This window comes from Cinclus cinclus, chromosome 8 (assembly GCF_963662255.1).
Source record: "Cinclus cinclus chromosome 8, bCinCin1.1, whole genome shotgun sequence".
NCBI classification, from domain to species: domain Eukaryota; kingdom Metazoa; phylum Chordata; class Aves; order Passeriformes; family Cinclidae; genus Cinclus; species Cinclus cinclus.
In genome coordinates, this window is record NC_085053.1 from 16,698,456 (window position 1) to 16,722,976 (window position 24,521).

Genomic DNA, 24,521 nt, shown 5'->3' on the forward strand with positions numbered 1-24,521 from the left:
TTATACTAGCCAAGAGTGACACCGTATGCCTGAGAGCACCGAGCCTTACTCTTGTAGCCAGAGACCGCACTCGGGGCAAGGGCAGCCGGACCCGGACCCGGACCCGGACCCGGACCCGGACCCGGACCCGGCTCGCAGGGCACGTGGGCGGCTGGCGCCCTCCTCCGCCGGGCCCATAAAGGCGGCGCGGCCGGCGGGGCTGGGGCTGCTCCGCCGGAGTCCTGCCCCGCCCGGGCAGCGGCCGAGCCCCGCGGCCCATGGAGATCCCCCTCAAGTCCCTCCCCGGCGGGCGAGCCGCCGCCAGCGGGTGAGGGAAACGGGCCGGGCCGAACCCTCGGGCCAGCGGGGTCAGGGCGCTCCAGAGGCTGCGGGCGCGGGGCGGGCACGGCACAACCCACCCCATCCCATGTCATCCCATCCCGCCGGGGCCGCGATAGCACCGGGGGCACCGGGAGGGCGGAGGAGGCGCTCGGGAGGGTGGGCAGCGGGCGCAGGTGTGGCGGCACGCTCGTGCCCCGGGCTGCTGCACAGGTAGGTCCTGCCGTGGCCTCAGCGGAGCGCTCCGAGCGGCCGGGACGGTGCGAACCCTGCACGGGAGGACTTTCCCCTCTGTTTCTGAGTAGAGCGAGGAGATGCCGTCCTCCGGCAGAGGGCTGAGCTTAAGGGAGGTCGGGAAGGTGAAGCTGCGGTTCCCCAGGCTAATATGTAAAACTCAACTCAGTGATGGGCTTTTTCCCTTTTTTTTCCCTCCTTCTTGCCCCCTTATCCCCCTCTCCTTATAGCTATAGATCCCGTGTAGATTAATGTTGCTGATACGGAGCTCTGATGGACACTGTTGGTGTCGCTACAGCAGTGAGTTACTCATTAAGGAAAGTGTCTGTGCTCACTTACTAAGCGCATTTTAACCACTTAATTCAATGGTGCTTTTTCTGCTGGGTGACGAGCGTACCATTACAAGTGCATTTCATAAGTAGGTAGCTGTAAATTGTAGTCCTTACTGTTGAAACCTCTTTCTTGAGTGGAATGTCGAGCTCTAAAATGCCTCACTGCAAAACAACCGAAGAACAGGCTGTCCTGCCAGCTACAGCAATAAAGCGTTCGATACAGTAGTGCAGCTGTTCGAATTGAGTTAGTTATAATATATGAGACGCATGACACCCGGATGTGCGCCTAAGCATGCATTGTATGGTTAGTCTTCATTCACAAAAAAAATTGGTTGTGTCAGTGCTTCACAAAACACACTATGGAAACCCATTGAGTTGTGTTCATTACACTGGTGTGTCAGAATTTAATTGCTTCATTGCTCTGTCTTGAGCTGGGTACTTTGTTTCAGTTAGGTTTAGATTATTAGGCTAATGACCATGTGTTAGAACTAGATGGTTTGTTTTAAATATGGTAAGTAACTGGTAATCTCTTGGACCTTTTTAACTTCTTCAGTGCTTTGCTTGAAGGTTCTAATTCTGCTGATTTAATATGATTTATTTGGATGTAATTTTTAATCTATCCTAGAACAGAATGAGTTGAAAAACAGTTGATGTATTTCACCTGTTGCCCTGTTATCTCTTTCACTTGTTTAAGAAATGATTTTTTTCCTGCCTGCTTTTTATTGGAAGACAAAGTCCAACAGGCTTGAATATTGCCTCTCTCTCTTAAGCTGAAAAAATGTGTTGCTTTCTTTGACAAATTTCCAGCTCTTTCTAGAGTTAATTATAAAAGAGAACTAAAGACATAAATGAAAATAATCCCTAGTCACAAACGAGAATTGTGTAAAGGTGGAAGTGCTGTTATTAGTCGACATCAAGTTTTTGGACTAGCTGTAAGGTCTTCACACACATCTTTGGAGTAAACCACTACGTTTTTCATGGTATTAATTTGAATATATTAAAAATATTGTTTATTATAAAGTTTGCTGTTTGATTGGTGGGGGTTTTGCCTTTTTTTTTTTTTTTGGTTGGTTGTTTTTTTGTTTTTAAAGACGTCACTTCTGATATACTTTTACTGGAAGCTTAGGGGAGGATTTTGCTGAAGTCTTGGAGCAGTTCTTAAGTCATACCTTTATGCTTTAAAATTTGACCAGATTTAGCTTAATCCTGTTCTGTCTCCTCTTTCTTTCCCACCTCCTCCTACCACTTTCACTCTGGCTTAGCTCATGTTTACTGTGTACCCAGACAAATGCTTCTGCTTGTTGGAGAGAAGCTGGTACAGGAGCAGGGATGTCTTTGGGTGTCAGGGCAGGATTGAAGTTTGTATGTACCTGTTTCCTTAATCAGTGCTCACAGCTGTAATTATCACATGCTCTTGTCAGGTGTGTTTACATCTTTCAAAGTTTTTGTATCTTGAACGTTACTAAAGATAGTCCAGTATATTTTTCTTATAAATTTAAATAGAGAAGCTGCCTATAGTTTCTTTTTTCTTGGAAACTTCCCATATTTTTCCTGCTTTAAAAACCAAAATCACCCTGCCTCTCAACATCTTTATGAATGAGACATTGATTTAAGGCTGTGTAGGAAAGACAACTTTTGAGCTTTTAGCATTAAATTAGGCTTTTTTGTTTTCACTTCCTCTTCTGAGGAAACACCACAGTGTCAGCTTTACTGTGCTTCTTTAACTGGAATTTCTCCTCTTGTGGGACAGCTGGTTCTAGCAAATCAAATGTGCTTTGTAATATACAGTTTGAGCTTAAATATCTGTGCACTTGAGACAGGTGAGGACACAAAAAGTAAAAATAAAAAAGTATTCCAAATATCTGAAAACTTGGAATCAATGCTTTTGGTTTTGAGCCTTAGACAAAATGCTATCTTTTATAAAATTCAGAATGTCAGAAATAACGTTCTGAATGGTAAATAGGACTGATAATCAGCTGGTGTCAGATATGATCCTCTTAACACGTAAAGAGAGGAAAAAAAATACTAGTTTGGTACTGATCCCTGTGTGAAGTAGGAAAGTTCTGAAAATTTATGACACTGGAAAACAGGGTTATAATGACTGGGAGATGGGGAAAGTTTTTCAATGTCCCATTCCTTTGAGAAGGAGAAACTTATGGTGATTTAAAACACTTACAACAACAGTCCTCTCTACTAGGTCCTCTGATTTTTACATGCCCAGGTATTTAAATAAGTAAATGCCTATGAATTTAAATTTAGCCCTTGAAGACACGTGCTCATAACAGAAGTGTGTGTAAAGCCTGCTCTGGTTTAATCTTTAAGACAACTTTTCTTCTGCCAGAATGTGGGTTATTCAGACAAATATGTTAACAATGATCCCTCTTTTTCTCAAATGGATTTTTAAGAGAGTAATAGCAAGCCTACATTTCTTTCTATTACAGACCCTCCTATTTAATGCCTGTTAATTATTTGTCTAAATGGTGTGTTTTAATGATCAAATGTGTTTGAATGATTTTTAATGATGTGATCACAGGAGAATATTTTTGCATTTCCGTAAAATAACCCAAAAACTATTTTGGACCTTTTATGTCATGTGATGATCTGAGGTGGTACTGCAATGAGGAAATTGTCTGCCAAAGCATTCTGCTGGTTTCTAATTTGTATGTTATTTGTGGCAGAAATATGATGACTCAGTCAGATTTAGATCTAAAAGAGACATCTTTGAAAGAGGATTTGAAGTTTTACTTCATGAACCCATGTGAAAAATACAGAGCAAGACGTCAGATACCATGGAAATTGGCTTTGCAGATTTTGAAGATACTTATGGTTACAACACAGGTAAATCCTCTGTTTTTACTCTTAGAGTAACAATGATGTGCAAGAGAAGTAGGTCTGTGCTTCTGGGCCTTTGCCACCCCTGGGTATTTGTTACCCAGGGAAAAAGAAAAAATATTATGAAAGGTATTTTAAGGGGGAAGAATAACAATAAATTACAAAAGCCTCCTGAAGGTTTTTGGGGTAGCGCTTGACCAGGTATTTTGCCATTTTTGACATAATACTTTAAAGCAAATTATTCTCCCCACTAAATTCAGCACTGCCTTCAGGTTTGTTGTCACAGTACTGCTTTGTGTTACATTTTTAAGTTACGGTTTCACTGGACTATTTCAAAAGTGATATTTCCTGATATCTAATCAGAAAATTAAAGTGTCCATGTTTGATGTGAATATGCTATGATATCTGATGATGATGATGGGATGGCTGGGCTGCAGGAGTTGGATGTGCCTCTTGCTTCTCTTGTCAAATAATGCATCTGAAAAGTCATGTACTGTTTGAGATATTATGTGGAGGCAAAGAGGAGGGTGTATGTAAACTGCACTGGTATCACAGTGCAGTATTTTACAGTCCTCTAATAGTGACTGCACATATAGGTAGAAATTACTTTCTCTGAACCTTTGAAATGCAAGACTGACATCTGGCAGTTTGGAAGAGCTAAATATACATGCTGAGTTGTGGGATCCCTGGTTTGTGCTTGAGTTGCCTGCTATGAATGAAAGGAAGCACAACCCCAGCTGATGTGTGCTGGTGTTTTACTGACCACGGCAGGCTCTGGGGTCTGGCCTCTGCCAATGCTGTGCTGTGCCCAAATCCTGACAGGTCTTTCTCTGCAGGCAGGAGTGGGGTGCAGTGGTTGGTCTGTCAAGGCAAGGCTAATTAAAATAAGTGATTTATGCCAGTGCTGGCACAACTGTGACCTGTAGAGCTAGAACTGATGGGAACAGGGATTGTAATAAAGTGTGTTGGGAGAGGGAGGTGGTAGGCAGTGTGAGCACAGTGCCAGCTGAAAGGAAGGGGTGTCCTGGCTTTCTCTACTGGCAGCTGCTCCTCACTTGGGTTGTTACTCTTCCATCAAGGACAGGACAGTAAATTTTGCATGTGAATGATGGTGGAAAATACAACTTCATGTGTCTCTGAAAGGTTCAGTGCCATCTATCCTAACCTACTGATTTCAGTTTTTGGGGGTATCACTGAACATGTAATTTTCCTGTCTGCTGGCCCAGTCTCCCACTATGTTTTGTGAGTAGAAGGTGTGCTCTGCTGCTTGATTTTCAAAGGCCACAAGATTTTCTGGACTGCTGCTTGAGAGTTTTCTTGTCAGCCCTTGGTTTTGCTCAGATGTTAGGCACATATTTGTGGCTTGGGCATATCCTCCTACTGTGCATGTGAAGAAACTCTTGCTGAAAAACCAAGCAGTTTCTAGTCTGTTTGTTTTCCTTGGTGGTGGTGGTGGAAATCAGACCATCCATATGGCAGGGGACACAAGTGTTTAGTAGTACCTCTGCTGTTTGTTGTTCCTTCTTATTATAGCTTCCTTAAGCAGCACCTGGGTCAGGCAGGTGATGCTTTTTATTGCTGTAGGGTCTCCCACAGGTTTGCTTTAATCCTGTGCCATGCCAGAGGTAGGAAAGGTGCAGGAATTTGTCCATAGCAAAGCAGAGCATTTCAGGAGTAGCAGGTTGTGCTGTTGACTTGTCTGCCATTTGCATCCTCCACAAAGGTTTTTGCAAATCCCAGTTGGAGTTGTTGGTCCATGATATGTAAAAGGTGCAAGTGATGTAGCAGTCTGCTCAATTGCTGCACTTAGATTTGTTTCACTTACTCTCCATGTGATAGCCATGGCTTTGCTAATATTCTGCCATTAGCAAACAGGTTCTCTGCTCCTGCTGTAGAAGAGTTACAGTAACAGGCACCTGTCTGTTTTGTATTTGTTGTAATTTAAAGCTGTTTCCAAAATGCTGCTGGTTGACCACTGCTCAAAACTCTTTTTTTTTTTTCTTGTCAGCTTGTTTTTTTTGGTTTGAGTAACCAGCTGGTGGTCTCATTCAAAGAGGAAAACACTGTTGCTTTTAAACACATATTCCTGAAAGGCTATTCTGGAACTGATGAAGATGACTACAGCTGCAGTATATATACACAACAGGATGCTTATGAAAGCATTTTTTATGTTATTAATCAGGTGAGTGTGCGTTTATAACTATGTCAAAACTGAAGCTACAGCTATAAACTTCTGTTAAGTTTCTGATTTTGCTTCCATTCTTGGATTTCAGTTTGGTATTTCACTAAATCAGTGCAGATGGGGTGTCCTGACACTTGTGTTGTAGCTGAAATCTTGTCTCTTGGAGAAGAATCCAAACTAGAATTTTACTCAGATAGTTCTTAATAGCAAAATCCAGAAAATTTGAAGATTGGTCATCTTGCATGAACTGGAACCTTGGTTTAAGTCTTACTTTGAAGACCTATGGACCTAAATATACCTATCCAAGCTTTAAAAAAAAAAAAAAAGCCTTTAACAGCTCTCCTGAATTGCAGCTTTGTAGAGAGGGCTGGAAGCCTCAAAATGGGGAATATGGTACCTAGGAGTGTAGAGGTATTCACCCTGGTTAGGGATGGCATTTTAAAGAGCAGTCCCTTTACAATTTTCAGAGAAAAGTGAATAAATCCAGGATGAAAATTTTGCAAATGTTTATTTATCTAATGTTAATACATTTGGAAGTAATGAGATAAAGACTCTGGATTATGAAATGCCTCTTGCATTGAGAATGATGATAAACCCAGAAATGTTTAATATTGGATGAGTAAAAAGTGGCTTTAAGCCACCTTTCATTTTCACTGGCCGTGGCACATGAAGTCTGGCACTGGGGTTAAAGCAGTGTTGGCACTGCAGCAGTGCCCAGCAGCATCTGGGATTTGCAGGGCTGTGAAGAGCCAAACTTCTTTCTCAGTCATCCACTCCTGGGCGCTTGCTGCTCTCCTGTCCTCTCCTGTAAGCTGCAGCAGAGCCACCAGCAAATCAAATGTGCTAGACAAGACTGAAGACTCTGCTTCCTGGCATTTAAAATTAATGATGAAGTAGTTTTCTCAATCTTTCTTTGAACTCTCTTTATTGCCACTGTTTCTGCAATAAACCATGCTTGCTTTCTTTTTTTTTTTTTCTTCCTTGCTTGCTTTGTTTCACTTTCCTTCTTTTGTAGGCACTAAGGCTGAGGTGAATTCCAGACACAAGAGAGTAGAGAAACAATAGCTTTATATCCTCAAGAATGAGCCAGGCATCAGAAAAAGGTCTCTTTGTAAAACATCTCTGTGGTATAAACGTAGTCATATTTTTAAGGAAATTTAAATTGTGAAATCTGGGTTCTTTAGTGTCCTGTGGCATTACTGAGACTTTTATATCACATGTAATAATTCAAACACATTGACTACTGCTGCCTTTTTTTGTCTGTCTTTAGAGGGTACCTTGTGGGAAGAGCCAATCTGGATGACTCTTAAACTAAAAGTTAACTTTTTTTTTTTTTTTTTCTTTTCCTTGAGATGGGCAGCTAGAAGACATAGGATTTGGTGTTCTGGTTTGTGTTTTTGAAATGCATGGTTGGGAGGATGAAGCAGAAGGCTATGACATTACAGAAAACAGTAATTGTGCACAGCAAAGATGGAGTTGTAAAAATGGAATTTTAGCCTTTGTGTAATATATCACTGGAGCTATTTTAACACTTTGGGAAAAAACCCCAAACAGACCAGCAACATAAAAGCCCAAACATACATTTACACTTGGAAGAGTAAACAGGTTTCCCTTGCTTCTTTACTGGGGTCAAACTGAAGTTTCTATTAAGAAGCAGCTGTGTGAAACTCTTACTCTTGTGCTCTGCCCTGTGACATAGTCTGTAAGACCAGGATATTCTTCTGCCTGCTCTGAGGCTATTTGGAAATTTATAAACAGGAATTTTGCTTTTACTGTTTCATAATGTTGTTTGACAGTGGTGTGTGGGTAGCCCAGCACCTTGTGCTGTGCTGTCAGGAGGGCAGAGCCTGAGAGCACACGGTGGGTGGGACATCAGCTGCTGCTGCATGCAGTGATCTGGAGATCCTCGCTGGGGTGAGGAACTGTGACTAATTGCTGTTTCCACTCACTTGACCTGCCTTAGTCAGATGTGACTTCCTTAGCTTGCTCTGAGCTCAGACACTGACAGGGTGAGGAGGCCATGCTTTACTCCTGGGCTGTCTAATACTCAAAGTGACACTGCAAGGCAGAGCTTTGTATAGAGGTGTGGTAGTTAGTTTAATTTCCAATTCTGGACATGGAGTGTGTGGTTGCTAATGACTGGTGGGATGTTGTACCTCACAAGGTGGGCTAGTGGCCATAATGTCTATAGAAGGGGGGAAATAGTATGACAATGAATGATGCATAATAAAGAAATCCATATTAAAGGGGAAAAGGGACTAAAGGCAGCTGAATGAATTTTTAAGTTATAGGAAACCTTGCCTAACTTCCCATGTTTATTTACTTCAGGCCTCCAAGAAAGCTAAATGCTTTCTTCAGAACAGACCACTGCTGTACACTGAACTCTCTTGCTAGGTCAGGTAATGACAAAAATTAACAAATTGCTGTGTTCATGCCTTCTTCCCCAAAAGGCCATGGGTCTGTCTGGCTTCTCTTGGACAGTGTAAGCTCTTGGGAAACTGAGCTGGCAGGCAGCTGCCTTCATGGTTAGTCATTGACCTCCTGTCCTTCATGGTTAGTCCATGGATCAGCTGCTGAGGAGCCAAGTGCCACTGGAAGAGCTGTGTCCTGGGGGCTTGCCTCACTTGTGTAGAAGGAAAGGTGTGAGGAAGGTGTGACTCCAGGGATCGGAGGGAATATTTTAGCTTCCAGGAGACACCAAGGCTGTGTGGAAAGCAAGTCTGGAGGGGACTGACCTGGAATGTAGTTGTTGGTTTTGCTTGGGGTTGATCCATGTTTGGGCAATGCTTGGTTTGGCACAGCTTTATTTGCTCCCACTTTTCATCCTTGTTTTCAAGAGTATCTCGCAAATGAAGAAGTGACTTGTGCTGTATTTTGGAGTAAGTGGAAAAAGAAAGTACCTTCCTCACAGGCATGTTTTCAGCTGCTTCAGTGCTTGTGTAAGGCAGGCAGGTTAAGGTAGCTTTGGAGGCTGCTCGAGCTGTGTGTGCTCCCTGGCTGCTGGTTATGCAGCGAGTGCATGGCTTCCCTCTTCTGTAGTCACACGGAGAGCTGCTCTGGTTTTGATCTAGGTGTGGATTTGGATTTCAGAAGAGCTGTGACTCTGATCACGTGTACAACGATCAGGTTTCAAGTGGTGTGAAAACTATCACCTTCGTGAGTAAAGTATCACCCTGGGGTGTGTGGTTAGCAGCAATTCTGCACTGAAGTCTCTGCCAGGCCTCTAATTAACACTTGTCTGATCGTGGTGATCGCCTGCAGGCAGCCCAGTAGGCACAGGGCTACTGGTCACTGTGTCACCTGGATGCTGATCACTACTCATTAGTGGCCAGCAGCCCCCTTGTCTGTAAATTGAGTGGAAAGCTTTTATGTGAAAGTAAATATTTTTTTTCAATTTTAAAACCCTGTATTGATGCATATAGCTTTGAGGTTTCCATTTGCTGTTTTATGAAAAAAAAATATTACTTTCTCTGACTTCTACTTCTGTTTTTGTTTTTAAACTAGTACAGGCACTTAAAGAACATATCCCTGGGGACCCTTGGTTATGAACATGAAGAATCAGGTTTAAGAATCTGTAAACAACAGTACAAGAGAGGCACAATGCTTCCTTCCAATGATACATTGAACATAGATGTTTCTACTGAAACAGGTACAGTACTGCTGTACTTAAAATGTCTTGCTGTGGAGTATTTAAATTCTAGTTCTAAGGTTTAAAACCAATAGATTTTTTAGTGTGGAAATCACAGGACCACTACCATGATTCTTGCCTATTTCCCTCTTGGCTTTTAATACCTGTCTAGAAGAGAGAGCTGTGATTATAAGAGGGTCACTTCAATCACCTATGAATCTTTGTAGTTGATGGTGAGGTGATGTTCTGTTGTTCTTTTGCTTAAACACATCTCCTCCTCCTCTGTGCAGGAGGTTCAGGTACAGAATTCTGGATGCAGGTCAGTCTGTACCTTCCATGGGTGGGTGCCCTTGGTGCCTCTCAGAGCAGAGTCCTGGCTGAGTCCTGTATACAAACCTGCTTCTGACCCCACTAGTTGGGCCTCTGAATAGGTTTGCTCAAAACTGATGTTTTGCCTGGTTAGGACTTGCTATACACACTGATCATCTCAGTTCCATGCTACATTCAATGTTTTTATGATAACGTATTTTCTCCTTGTCTTTCCAGAATGTATCCTTTTAAAGCCAAAGGAACTAACTGGTAAGAACGCAGAACTGAAGCTGAACTCTTCTTTTTTCAATCTTGAATTTTACAGGTAGAGTGATGGGTATTTTTCAAATTATCCCAACTTGTCCTTTCATATTAATATGGTGGATTCTGATTTGTGCAGTTAGTGAATGTTTCTGTGTTATTTAAATAGATTTCTACACTTTTTCAAATATCCAGGCTTATACAGGTTGAAATCTCCTTCAAGCTGAAAGGCATTGCTCTACAGACAATCCATGCCCGTGAACTGCCTGACTGCTATGCATTTCAAAATACTGTAAGTGAAAGTGGGTTGTGGCACTCACAACACTGTATATGTAATGAGAGCTTAAGCTAAGGTGTAGGTGTCATCCTCATATCTACCCTGCAAGAGAAACACAGATGAGGTGCCCTGGCCCTTACCCCTCCTTCCCAAAGGCTGCTGAAATGGTGTTGCTGTGGGACAATATTGCTTTGTAACACATTCCAGTTGGTAACTTCCTAACCTGAGAAAGGCATAAGGACTTCTTCTTTATCTAAAGACTAAGTGTGAAGTTTGGCCCTTTGCAATACTGCTCATTAGACAATACATGTCATCTACTAAATTATGTCCACACCATCATTTATGGTGGCAACTTTCTTAAAGCCTATCTGATCAACAATATTAATGCATGCTGTGTCCAAAGCACTTAGCAGGATTTATTTTTCTGTAATGTAATCTTGCTAGTCCTGTTCCTCATGTAGCTCTGTATTTTCAGATAACTTTCAATAATAGAGCCCACAGTGGAAAAATCAAGATCTATTTTGATAGTAACACTGATATTCAGGAATGCAAAGACTGGCACATATTTAACTCAGGTGAGTATGGTGCACTTGTGCTTGCTTAACAGCAGTTCTGCATCTCCCATTGCTTTCCCTGGTCTGTAGCAATCTGTCCAGCAAGACATTCCCCAGCCTGTTCATCCATCTGCCCAGAAAACAATGCAACTTGCCTAATGCAGTTCATTGCCTCTTGCTAATCAAGAGCTAGGAAATAATTCCCTAATTCCCCTTGTGAGGATGTTGTGAGATGACACAATCATCTCTGCATACCAGTGTATTAGCAGTGAGCTTTACCTGCAAGGAGGATGAATATTTCTTCCACAGATTTTTAATTGTTGTACTGATCTAAGGTAACTCAATTTAATCCACTAGCACTGGATAAATTTCCAACTGAAGCCTCCTACAACTTTCAAATTATTTTTCTTCTAACTGATTGAAGCATACTATTTCTGAAAGTTTTTGTTGTTGTTGTTGTTGTTTTTGTTTTTTTTTTTTTTTTAGCCAAGGATGGTAGATTAAATGATATGTATGAACAAAGGCTGGCAATCTGCCATTTCTAGTGTCAGGGCTTGGTCTGACAGCTCAGGAATGTGTAATAAAGGCCCCTTAAAGGAATAGTAGCTGTGGCAGCATTGTACAATGGCTTCTCCCATGTGCTGACTTGCTGTAAAGAACTGTGATGGAACAATATTTTTCAGTGTGTGTAGTATCTTGGTTAATAAATATGTCAAGTGGCCTGGCCTTTTGCCTCAGTAAAGCCAGCTTTTCTCTGATAGTGCCATGTTGTACTGATATTAAAGTATTCTGATATTCTGAATAACCTCAAAGTACCTCAGCTTGCATCTCTGTCCAGTAATTTCTTGTGGCTGTCTCTCAACTTCCTGATCCTGAGTAATTAATTTTGTGTCTAATTACCAGCTGAGGGAGCATGCATAACTTAGTAATAAAGGTGAGCTGAAGGGTTATTGCCACAATTAAAAATGAGTGTTGGCTCTATTTCATATAGTTAAAAATATGTTATGGAAAAGATAGGGACCACTGATGTGAGGAAGCAAAAAAAGACACCTAATTTGTGTTCATATGGTGGCTTTTAAACTTGTGGATGAAAATAAAACAGTGTAGAAAGTCCAACAAGTTTCTTACTGCAGATTAAGGTGGGACTTAAAAAAAAAAGTAGTGGTGTTGATACAGACCAAACCTGCATTTCTTTTACCTCATATAGTTGTAACACTGTGGAAGCACAGATAGACTGGTAAAAAGGATCCTGCTTTTGGATTACTTTGAAGAACTTGAACATATGTTTCATTCTTGTGGCCAGTCTCCATGACTGTCTTGATGTAATTCTCTGCTGAGCTTTGTTCAAGATATTCTTGCAGGAAGAATATAGCTTGTAACTCATCTGCTTATGGGGTGAGAGTATTGGAGCATGAATTTTTACAAAATGTCACATAACTTGCATTAAAAGAGATGTGAAAAGGCTAACCTTACTTTATTTCCTTGGCTCTTCACAGTTCTCCAGAAAAACACTCAGTATATTCTAGTCTTTGATGGATTTGTCATATTAAGTTGCTTGTCTTCTCTCATCCTCTGCACACGATCCATTGTTCTCGCATGGAGGCTACAGAAGGTAAGCACAGTGCTCATGATCTGAATGCTTCTTTGGTCTCTGTCTTCTTTGCTGCTGGTCTTGTGAAGGGGTACCTTTTAAAATGTGGAGTGTTAAAGTGAGTAAATCTGTTGCAAGATGTCCCTCTTATTGTTATCTCTCAAGGATGTGTAGGTATCTTGGTGGACAATGTGTCCTGCACCTCCAAACCATAAATCTTTCTTCCCTGGCTTCAGAGAATTCCCATGGAGGTCTAGTCATAAATTAATGCTTTAATGAACATCCCTCAAAGCCAGCTCTCACTGGAGAAAGTGTAAAGCACAGCACATAGTCCATCTCTGGCTAGTTTATTTTGTAACCATGTGGCTCATGAGAATTAGAAGAAGAGTCCAGGGTAGGCAGGATATGAAAACACAAATATTTGTTTATCTAGCTCATTATATCTTTTTTGTAGCTTGGAAACAAGACCAGGAGTCAAGAGGATATGATTGAAGAGAGGCAGTGTCAAACTGCTCTCAGGAATAGACACTTCATACATATTCCTGAGCAAAAAGAGCAAGTGAAAGCAGATGAGCAGTGCTGGGCATAGAGGTGATATTGTTTGCTCTATTGGAAATGAGAGCTCTGGCCCTGTAGTTGCATTTGAGTTTTTTCACTTCTTTAGTTGATGGCCTTGCTCTTTAGTTAGAGGTGGATTGAACCTATGGTAAAAGTGACAACAGGCCATGGTTAGGTTAGGGAGAATGGGTTATGAAATCAGGTGTTCTGTGGAAAGTTCATTTTCACTGGCTTAAATCCATCTTACATTTTTCCTATTTATTTATGTTGTTATTGAGAATTAGCTTCCAATTACTATTCCAGTGAATACTATAAGAAAAGGGGTTGTGTGGAACTTGAACATTGCCACGTTTTTCATCCAAGGTGACCTGTAACTAAACATCTAAATGCTTGTCAATAGAGATTTGTGGATTTCTTCTTGGAGAAATACAAACGCTGTGTCTGTTATGCTGATCGCCTGGAGTTCCTGAATGGGTGGTATGTCCTGGTAATTATCAGTGATGTGATGACAATCATTGGGTCAATCCTAAAAATGGAAATAAAAGCCAAGGTAAGAATTTCATACTTCAACTAAAATACTAATCTTGCTATAACCATGTGTAATGAGGCTTAACTTGGGGAAGTGAGCTATAATAGTCAATAACCATCTGTTTGCTTATTTTAGTCCATTTCCCAGTGCTAATGTATAAAATAACTTTCAGACTCTCTTCCCCAAAGTCTTACAGTAAGACCACGTAAGCCATTTAAACATCTTATTTCCACAGTGCTAAGACCTCTAATCCCTGGTATGGGACCTGTGGATAGACAGTTCCTAACAGAAAGACCCAACAATTTGAGTTGTTAGTTCTATAAGAAGTAGTAGCACGTACAGTACTGGGAAACAACGAGTCATCCCCTTGAATGAAAGGGGTCTTGATGGCTTGTAGGACTGCAAACAGAGCTGTCACAGCTTGTCCTGGCAAACACAGGCAGTGTCACCTGCTCATCCTTGACCTCCTTGCCTGGGCTTGCTGAAATCAATGTGCTTTGTCCAGCTGGCAACTCTTCAGGAGGCTTTTGGGGTTGGTTAATGTGGTTTTTTTTCTTGTTTTGTTTGTTTTTTTGTTTTGTTTTGTTTTTTATTTGAATCTTCAATAGATGTGTGTCAACAATTGATGTGATCACAAAACTTTGTATTCTGAGAAAAACAGAGTAGGTAGTGTGCTGCTCCTGCTCTATGTGTACTGAGGCTCAAAGGGCAGATTGTAGAGTGGCCTTCAGTGGAAGTGCTTGGGAATCACTGGCTGTAGGGTGAGGTGGGGATTGAGGGTAGGAAAACTTGAGCTAGATGGCTCTCTTCTGCTTACTGCAACCTGTTCTGGCCTTCAAGTCAAGTGCAAATAGATTTGGTTGTAGTAAAAACAATGCTTGGGTCCTGAACTGCTGGCAGAGAACCTGCTCAGAGATGTAAATGCATGTGAGCGTGGAACGGGCTGTAGTCCCAAGGGTCACTTTTCATGTAAATGATGGCTTATGTTTTTTTAAATAGTGAACTAGAGCTTCTTTGCCTAGCAGCAAATAGTAACCTTTTTTTTTAACAAAAATTTTGAGGTCTTCACTCTAATTTTGAAACTGTGTTGTAACCAAATTAAGGTGTCTTTTTTTTTTTTTCTCCCAGACTTTGCACTTTATGCAAAATTTCAAGACTATCAGCATAGGTGCACTTCCACTTGCAGCACTGTTGTGTTTGAATGATCTCAGTAAATAACTGCAGTTCACATTGATCTGATCTTTGTGATGTAGCAACAGGCTTTCAGTATTAGACTGCCCTGCTTTGTTTGTTTGAACTGCTGGAACTTGAATAGGTGCCAAGCTGGCATATCTACTGCTTTGTAACTTGACTACCTGCTCTGTTTGGATCCTTCAGAACCTCACAAGTTACGATGTCTGCAGCATTTTACTTGGAACATCAACTTTGTTTGTCTGGGTTGGAGTCATCAGATACCTGGGATATTTTCAAACCTACAATGTAAGGAGGGAATCAAATGTCTAACAATTAAAGCATACATATCTATCCGCATATACATGTCACTTTTTTTCCCAGATGTGTCTCTAATTTTTTGCTTTTTCTCCCCTTCTTTGCTCCACTGACTTGTAGGTGCTCATTTTAACTATGCAGGCATCGTTGCCGAAAGTGCTCAGGTTTTGTTGTTGTGCTGGGATGATCTATCTTGGCTATACTTTCTGTGGTTGGATTGTCCTGGGACCTTATCATGAAAAGGTAATTCAGCAGTATCACTCCTTTTGTGGTGTAATGATGGGAATATCTGTGTGTGTGTGTGTGTGTGTGTGTGTGTGTGTGTAGCTTCTAGCCAAACCGATAGAAATGTGTCTTAAACGAAAATGCTTGTTAAAAAGCTGTAATGTGAATGCGGGAGTGTTTCTCACTCCATCTGTACCTCCTTCTACCTGCTCCTTTTAACAAAGTAGCTATTTTTGGTTTTGCTGTGTGCTTGAAGGCAGAGTGATCTCTGTGGTGAAAGGATGGTTGGTTTTTCCAGGACACGTGCATTGGTCTGTCTTTTCTGCCCTCTTCTGGCAATCCCAGTTCAGTTGGATTAAAGAAGCATTAGATAGTTCACCATAACTTTTTTTTTTTAACATCTTCTTGGCTCTGGCCTTGTTTTTCCAAATCTTTCCCTTTCCGTGTAACTTCAGCTCCTAAACTGTGACTCATAAAGGAATGGATGAATGCTTGTCTTGTTTGCTTTGCTTCCTGTGTGGGGGTGTGTTGTGGGCTTGTTTGTTTGTTTTCTTAAGGTTAGTATCAAAGTGTGTGCTTGGTATGTCTTGTCTGAAACCTGGGTGCAGGAGTAAGGCTTTATACATTCTAGAACACAAGCCAGAACAACCCTAAATCTTGTTTGCTTTTCCTCTTGGCAGATGCTCTATGCTACAGTTTGAACAGAGGCACATTCCTGTCATGGAAAATTCTAGATGTCTGTTAATGACTAACAAATGTCTGATTTCTCATTCTTGACCTCTGGGTGCACACAATGTATACGTAACAGAGACATGCTGCAGTGCTTGATTCATCTTCCTCTGCTCCCAGAGCTTGCATTGCTCTAACTTACTGCAATTCTCTCCTTTCAGCAATGCAGGTATTCAGTCTGCACGTTCCAGCTTGATGGCAATACATTTCTCTGTGGGATGCTAGATGCAGTGGGATACTTTGCCACAGCAGAGGCTCAATTTTCTATAACGTTATAAGGCACAGCATAATGACTGTTGTAACTTCCTGCAACAAGAACATTATCTGAGCCAAAGGACGGATAGTCAACAGCATGCTTATCTATGAAAATGTTACCTCTTGCCTAAATATCATGTATCAATGAAAGTAGCTGCCGAGGATTCCCATTCCTGCCTGTCCCACAGGAAGGCAATGTGACACTGTGTGAGGCAGGCCAGCCCAGGGCTGGCTTCCCAGGGCTCGCCAGCCACCCAAGCCATCCTGTAAGAAATAGGAAGAGTCTTCCCTGATGCGCAGAAATACTGGAGAGCTCCTTAGTATAGAAATACTCAAAAATATAGAAATACACCCGCTACTAAAATCAGAGAGAGGGGGTGGATGTTGTGCATTTTGTGCTATGTCAGGCCACGGGCTTCAAGGTGAGCAGTCCTTTAGCAGGTGTCAGTGCATCAAAGCTTGATTTGCTCAAAAAATACCTGTGCCATGCCTCCCTTCTTTCTGAATAATTTACTTCTGAGTTTCACACTGGCTTTAAAATTCAATTAAAAATAGTAATAAAATAAGCCGTAGGTGTAAACCAGACCTGTTGTTCCTGTGCACCAATACAATCTCCTTACAAGCATATACCTCTTGACATCTTGTTTTCATTATGGACCCACAATTGTGTTAGTTCATAGATAATGCCCAATGTTTTAATGTGCCTATTAATTCATATTGTCCAATAAATTACAGTTAAGAAATCCAGTTATTTGGAAGGGCAGAGCAAAATGGGAAGTGGGCTTACCTGGTAGATTAAGAAAAGGTTCTAGCCTAGGGACACATTCCAGTTTGGGGAAATTGAGTTTGGAATTTAAGAGACTGTCCTTGAAATTAAACTATGATTTTTGTACAGGATGTGCCTCAGTAGCTTCATAATAGGCCTATCACTTGTGCTTAGAGCTCATAGAGGACTTTGAGTGACAAAGGGTTAATTCAGTTTAGACCAGTTTAACATTTGAGTTCTGAAGGTTATATGCTAACTCTAGCCCCTTAACACAGTATTGATTTATTACCCATATTTCAGTAATGCTGCAGAGCTGGGAAGCCAGAGAATGTGGATTGTGTTCCCACCATACTACCACTAATTTACTGTACAGATTCTGTGAAATCACTTTAGCTGTGCTTGGGGAAATGGAATTATACTTTTTTGCAGGTCCAAAATTGCTTATGATTCAGTAGCTTTGTGGTGGTCAGTTATTGACTGTTCTGCCTGTTGAACATCACAAGTTTTATTTCTTGATAACAAATATTCTTATGTCTGATGTCAACATATCATGTTTAGTCAAGATGATATTTCCACATGATTCTATTACTGACATGTATATTTTGGCCTGAATGCACAGGAAAGTGTGGTAGCATTTGATTGCCTGGGTTGGCTTTTTTGTTTGCTTTGAGTAGAACTCCAACTTTGAGTCTTGATTGATCTTCACGTTCTGATAATAATTTGTACTCACTTTCTAGTTTGAAGATCTGAACACAGTGGCTGAATGTCTGTTTTCTTTGGTCAATGGTGATGATATGTTTGCAACATTTGCTCAAATCCAACAGAAGAGTTCACTGGTGTGGATGTTCAGCCGGTTATATCTGTACTCCTTCATTAGTCTGTTTATATACATGATCCTCAGCCTTTTTATTGCACTCATTACTGACTCCTATGACACCATAAAGGTAAAGTATTTGTTTTCTGTTACACTTCTAATCAGTTTTGTATTTGTGCTTGTTAATCTCTCAACACCAAACCATCTACTATTGGTTCTGATGTATGATGAGATTATTAAAGTCTTTTAGTTTAGTCTGTGGCAAAATTGGAAGAGCAGCTGGGTTTGCTGACATCTGAGATGTACCTTTGGCAGGAGTTTGGAAAGGTTCAAGCAGATAACTCTGAAGTCATTTATGTGTCCAGGCCTCCTTAATGTGCTGCTTGGAAATGTGTGGTTAAAAGGAAATGTCCTCTGAGAGGTGCACTACTTCTTGTTCAGGTTAAAATTTTGCCATCCATTTCCAGTACAGACTGTCTGAAAGTGAGCCAAAGTTTTCGGTAATTACCTTCTGTTTGTGACCTCAAGTGCTCTCTGCCCTTTGTGCTCCTGGTAGCCTCAGTGGCCAGTGGGAAGGCAATGTGGATCACACCCTTCAGCTCTCATCTTTCTTGCCTTGGTATTAGATACAGGCCAGCAGAATAAGGCTGGTCTGACATGAACTGCAACTTCCAGACTGAGCAAGAGTTTCACTTTTGAAGCACCTCAAAATATAACTTGTCTGTGCTTCTTAGTTTACTGGATGGTCTGATCTGCAAAATGTTTTACTTCCCTCTGAGCATTTCACTCAGACCAGTTGGGAGCTGTTTCAGTATGCTGAACTTGTTTTTTTTCATAGCATTTCTTCATAGCATGACAATGTTGAATAGTCACGCTGGAACCCTTCAAATCCAGAATTAGAGTTCTTAGGGAAAAGGAGCCCAAGGCACTGTGAACAAGGGAGAATCAATACCATTACGGCCTGAGATCACTTGCTTGGCCATATGGGCAGCAAACAAAACATAAGAGAATCTGTGATCGTGAGTTTTCTGTCACTTGCATTGTTGGTGGAATAAAGCAAGCTATGTAGGGTTTCTAGGTTGTGAATGTTTTTTTTCTTTCCTACAGCAATATTGAATTTTGGAACCAAATAATCTGGTTTAACTGTCACACTCTAGAGGAAATTTTAGAATGTTTCATGCCCAGTAACTTCTCATATGTTGTAAAAGAAATGCTTTTTCTTTCAGAAATACCAACAAAGTGGTTTTCCGGTAACAGATTTACATGAATTTCTAAAAGACCATAGCAGTGCTGGCTACAGAAAAGACAGAACTTCTTTTCCGTTCATCTGCTGCTGCAGGAGGTCAGTAGGGTGTTTTAAATTAGTGTTTTCCTGAGAAGTACAAGTCAGCTTCTCACTGCAAAATGCTGCTTTACAAATGCTGGAGTATCCAGAATTCAGCCTGCATAATATTTGGATGCTGATGTTCCTCCTGTTCTTTACTTCATGTTAGTTCTTTAGTGAGCTGATGATGCAAAGGCAGCAATTCTGAGCTTAAACATGTTTTAACTGTTACACTATTATGAAAAATACTATGCAGAAGCTGATGAGAGGGCTGTGGAGTACAGCATGAGACTACCAAAGATTCTGGAGCAAACCAAGTCTTTGCTTCAAGTTATCTGTTGCTAAAAAGCTTTGCTACTAAGCTTGGAGTAGTAGCAGAAAGTGAGAGGGTGATTCAGCCAAAACTGTGCTGTGTCTGAGGCAAACTGTTTGAATACCATCTGCCAGAACATTGGACACACACTGGTAAAGGTCTTGTTTTATGCATTGTGGCAGTGGTCCTTTTTAAGATGCTGGTAAGAGATGAAGATCTCATCTGGTACTTGCTGGGCTTATTCTTTAAATTCTGTTTCAGAGGCAACATAACGCACCTCTGAAGCCCTGTTAGAGACAGGAGGGGTCTTGTCACTGTCCCTAGGCAGTCCAGGATAATCCAGTAGTGTGCACAGAATGGTTGTGGGCACGGTGCAAGGAGGCCAGGCTATAGGAGAAGGATCAGGCCAAAATGTGAACACTAATCACAACTGGTGTAACAAATCCCCTTTTAGCAGTAGGATAGTTGTCCCTTATATACTGATGCTTTTGTGAAATGCAATTTTCTACTTTTGGTGTACCCTGGCACAGGGGGACCCCGTAGCCAGAAAAGAAACCTGTGAGATCATGATGGGCAGGTATCCCAGTAGCTGCTGGGGGCACATGGAAACCAACTAGTTAATAAGAATTCCAGCCAGGTCCAGCTTCAGGTTTCACCTGCAAGTCACTGTGCAGAATAAGAGATTTGTGTGCTTGAGCATAATAAATATGCACCATAATACGCTGTGCAGTAGTGAGGGCACAAGCCTGGTAGTTGGAGTGAAAATTGAGAGCTTTTGCTACTCTAGAAGTTTTTGCACCATTGTCCAGTGCAGTTGTTAGAGTCGTATGTGGAAATGGGAGAGCAGAGAAACCAGAAGGATCCAAACTGAACTCGTATGGGTAGATGCTTCCTATTGCATTTCTTGCTGAATGGAGAATTTTTTTCTTTGTAGACAACAGAGTGATGACAACTTGATACTGATTAATTGATGGCTGCAGATTGAAGTTCACCACTGATATATGCAAAGGAAGCATAGTGGTATGGAGAAGGATAATTCTCCAAATTGCAGTGGAACCTGCCATCTGGATCTGCCTCATGAACAGACAGTCTTAGCTAATTAAGGTCTTGGGGAAGAAATCTATTAATGTGACAGCAGCTGGCTGACCAACAGGAGACCCAGAAGCTGTGTCTGGAGGACAGCTGTGAAGAATTCTGTGTTCTTGCCTCAAGTTGTGTCATGTTAGAGAAGACTGATCCTTGAGCATTGTCTGTGGAAGCTCAGTTTGTTAATGGTCTTGAGGAGGAAGGAAAATGGCTTGAATCAACTGTTGTTGTTAATAATGAAAATAATTATATGAAATTTTTAAAAAAATAATCCTGAGGTTAAAAGTATTAAAAAGAAGTCAAGAAGGGAAGAGTTTTTCATCTAATTTGATGCCTTCAGCCTGTCATTTCTACTGGGCATATTTCATTTACTTGAATAAAATTTATGTAAAACTAAAAAGCTGCACAAGTGGAAAGTAATTGCTGTTTTCCCTCTTGTATATATATTAACACAAACCACTTGTAGGTCACAGTCTTTTCTTTAACAGCTTTAATAAAAAGCAATTTGTTATCCTTTTATCTTCTTTGGCTGTCTTTTCTATTATACCCACAATATTGATTTGTACTGTATCCAGATTAAATTTGCCGCCTATATTTAAATACTTTTTACATGGTTGGAAATTGTCATGATAAGTATTATCTTATTTTCTGAAGGTTGCTGGGAAGATTTTTTGTGTGTGTGTGTGTGCACATGGGTTTTTTTAGGCAGTATTATAGTCTTGTATTTTCATAATCCAGAGGAAAAATTCAGGGAAAAATGGTACCATTGAATTTTACTTCTTTTATTTCAAGCATATAATTGGAAGAAAATATATAGCAATATATAGCAATAATCTTGCCATTGGTTTGTTCAAGTGACTTTCTAGGTGTCTTTGGGATGGCCAACTCCAAAGAGTGTACTTTCCCCTTGCCTCTTGATAAACTTTTTTCAGTGAGAGCAGGGACTTTGGGGAACTTAAAAGCACTTCCAGGATAGTAGTGAATAACTGTTAGCCAGGCATTTCTGGAAACTTCCAGGAGTGCTGACAGTTCCTGGAGTGGGATTAGATGTTACATTAGATGCTCCACTTTTGTCTCTCCACTATTTGCTCTCTAAAAAAGGCACTCTACAGTAGATGAGGTCAGCGTGTTTGCTAGGACTTGGTTCTGCTGTGTGTCCTTAACTACAAATGAGTTCTCTGCAGGTTCTGGCTTGTTAGTGTTTCAAATGGCAAAGGCAATTCAAAATGCTGCCTGGGTATGAGTGAGATGAGTAGCAGATTTTTTTTTTCCCTTTTTTTGTTTGTTTTAATCTCTTGCCTAGTGTTTGCCTTCATAACAATTAAACTTGTGTGGTTGTTGTTGAAAGTTAATGCCATTTTGCCTTGTTTAGACTGCAGCTAGGTGTCTAGAACATTTTTGCTCTGTACATTTTACTGCTTCTATTGCTGAAATGTATTTGGAACAGTGGATTTTTTCTTATCCCAGTCTGCTCAGTGTGTTGCTGTGGCCTAATCTCACTACAGTTTGTGGCTATAACTGAAATTGCTGCCAATAACTGAGACACTGTGCTCGTAGCAAAGATTTTCTGTAACTGTTTTGTCACTAATTGTGTGTTCTAGAACAGAGCATTACTGTCTTCCACTGTTGACAGAAGAGTTAACTTTTCTCCTGGTGTTTATCTGCAGAACTTGTTTGGGGCAGTGTTAGTTTTCTAGTGTATGTTCTGGGGCCCTGGATAACCCAAAAAACACTTCTGCAGACTGGAGAAGGACCAACATTAACTGATTCCCAAGGTCCCCTTGTGCCTTGCAATGTGCAATCTGCTTGGTTATATGTGAGATGCTGGTGTTTTCTGAATTTGCTGCTATTTTACCAGTTAGTTTTCTGGAGTGCCTCTTTCTAAATCAAGCAGTTCCATCATGCTTGAAAATAAACTGTGTTTTCCCTACTGCTCTGCCCTCTGCCAGTACTTGGAGAAATCTTGGGTCAGAGACTGGAACCTAGCAAAAACAGACACTAAAGCATGCATGTGGATAATTAGTCATGAAATGTATGAACAGTGTAACAAGCTCATCATGTCCAGGGGCCTGGGGTCTCTCTTCCCTAAAGCAGGTGAGGTGCCTCCCATACCCCTGACACAGAGCCATGGTGCAGGAGCTCTGGCTCCTCACTCAAGCTCCAACTCTTTCTTAATGGGACCTGCCAAAATCATTGCTCAGGTAAATACTTGTTTGTAAGAGAATCCGTCAGGGAGTGAGGGAAAGCATTATCAACAAAAGGAGTGCAGAGAATACTTAATATTTCTTAAATGATTTTAAGACTTAATATCTGTAATGGAATAATTAAGCTTTCTTGTTCAGTACTGACTTTTTAATGGTTTAAATGATGTGAAATACTTGCTAGCTAGACTGCTGCTTCAGCCCTACCATATTAGAGGAGGTCACTAATGTGTGGTAAAAACCAATTTTTATCTTCACCATCTGGTGTTCTGTTTTTTTTTCTTCATAGAAGAAAAGATAAGAGGCTTGCTGGAGGCTATTACTGCCTCTGTATTCCACAAAGGTGAAACTTAACAGGAAATCTGGCATATGTTGACTCTGAATTCTGCGCATTAATATAGATTTGAACACAGTCGATGTCTGATAGGTGGTCCCACTCCAGCTGCTAAAGAGGTGATGCACAGTAATGGAAGCAGAACAGGAACATAAACTTTTGCAAAGTGCTCTGAAAAAGGGCTGCTGCCTTTCATAGTCCTGTTCTCTGGGAATAAGAAGCTTTTGCTAATTGCTTATAGGATTTAACAAAAGGAGCACAGAAATGGATGAGACAGTGAGAAGCTCCTATTGGAAAGACATGGACAGGAATGAAGAGAAGAAAATTTCCTGAGCCATCCTCAAGTTGAGCATTCAGGTGAGGGGAACAGAGTAAGATTTTGGGCCCGTGTTCTGAGAGGTTTATTTTGTCTTTGTGGTTGTTTTTTTTTTCCCACGCACAAGGCTGTACTTAGCCTTACTTTAACACCAACACCCTAAGTTTCATGCTGTAATTTTTACCAGAGTTTCTGAGAAGTGGGGCAGAGATCTTGTGCTGAGGTTTTCTTTTGTCACTTCTCTGGCTCTGAGCAGACCTGCGCCCAGTTCTGCACTATGTGGTCGTACGCCTGGCCTCAGTAAGTGAGTCAGGTAGGTAGCAATGGCTCAGATATATTTGATCACACGCTTCAGATAAATTAGATTTTGTACTACCTTCTACTTTTGAGTCGGATTTGTTCTTAGTTGCAAAGCTGTGTGTGCTCAGTTCTGCCCCTTGGAGGTTTCATGAGCCGCCAAATTTCTGTATCACGCTGTTTGTTGGGTGTGAAGTGGCTCTTGTTTGCTTTTTACACTGCGTTTCAAAGAAATACTACGTGTGGTGCTCTACCAGTCTGTACTGTCCGGATCTATTCGCAGAAGTTATTGCAATTTTATTTGGGTTTTGCATTTGTTTCCTAACGCGTGAGTGACGATGTACCCGCTGGTGGGCTTTCCGGGCAGCACAGCCCTTTAGAGTCGTGCAGCTCCGTCTCGCTCGGGGCTCTCGCTAGCGTTCTCTACAGCTACCCGTGCCGGAGGGGACCCAAGCCCCGGGGAGGAAACAAAGGCCCGGGCGAGTTTTGCCGTTCGCTGGGGCAGGTGCGGGGCGGGCAGGGCCGGACGGGTTAAGGCGGGCGGAGCGGGACGGGACGGGACGGGACGGGACGGGACGGGACGGGACGGGACGGGACGGGACGGGACGGGACGGGACGGAGCGGGCGGGCCCGCTCTGGCGGCGGCGCTGGCGCTGCTCCGCTCCGCGCCGGGGCTGCGGTGAGTGGGGCCGGGGCGGGCAGGCTGAGCCCCTGCCGCCGACTGCGGGGCCGGGCCGGCGGCTCCCTGAAGGGGGCAGCGGTGGGAAC

General features: G+C 41.7%; 1 protein-coding gene across 1 annotated transcript; it reads left to right on the forward strand.

The window, feature by feature from the left end:
• The first annotated feature begins 257 nt into the window (after window positions 1-257).
• MCOLN2 (mucolipin TRP cation channel 2) lies at window positions 258-20,490 on the forward strand. The gene is made up of 14 exons (XM_062497080.1): window positions 258-307; window positions 3,563-3,722; window positions 5,725-5,898; window positions 9,403-9,547; window positions 10,073-10,160; window positions 10,292-10,388; window positions 10,849-10,948; window positions 12,424-12,539; window positions 13,477-13,626; window positions 14,983-15,084; window positions 15,214-15,336; window positions 17,806-18,012; window positions 19,109-19,224; window positions 20,454-20,490. The coding sequence occupies exons 1-14, from the start codon at window positions 258-260 to the stop codon at window positions 20,488-20,490; spliced, it is 1,665 nt and encodes a 554-aa protein (XP_062353064.1).
• Window positions 20,491-24,521: the final 4,031 nt, after the last annotated feature.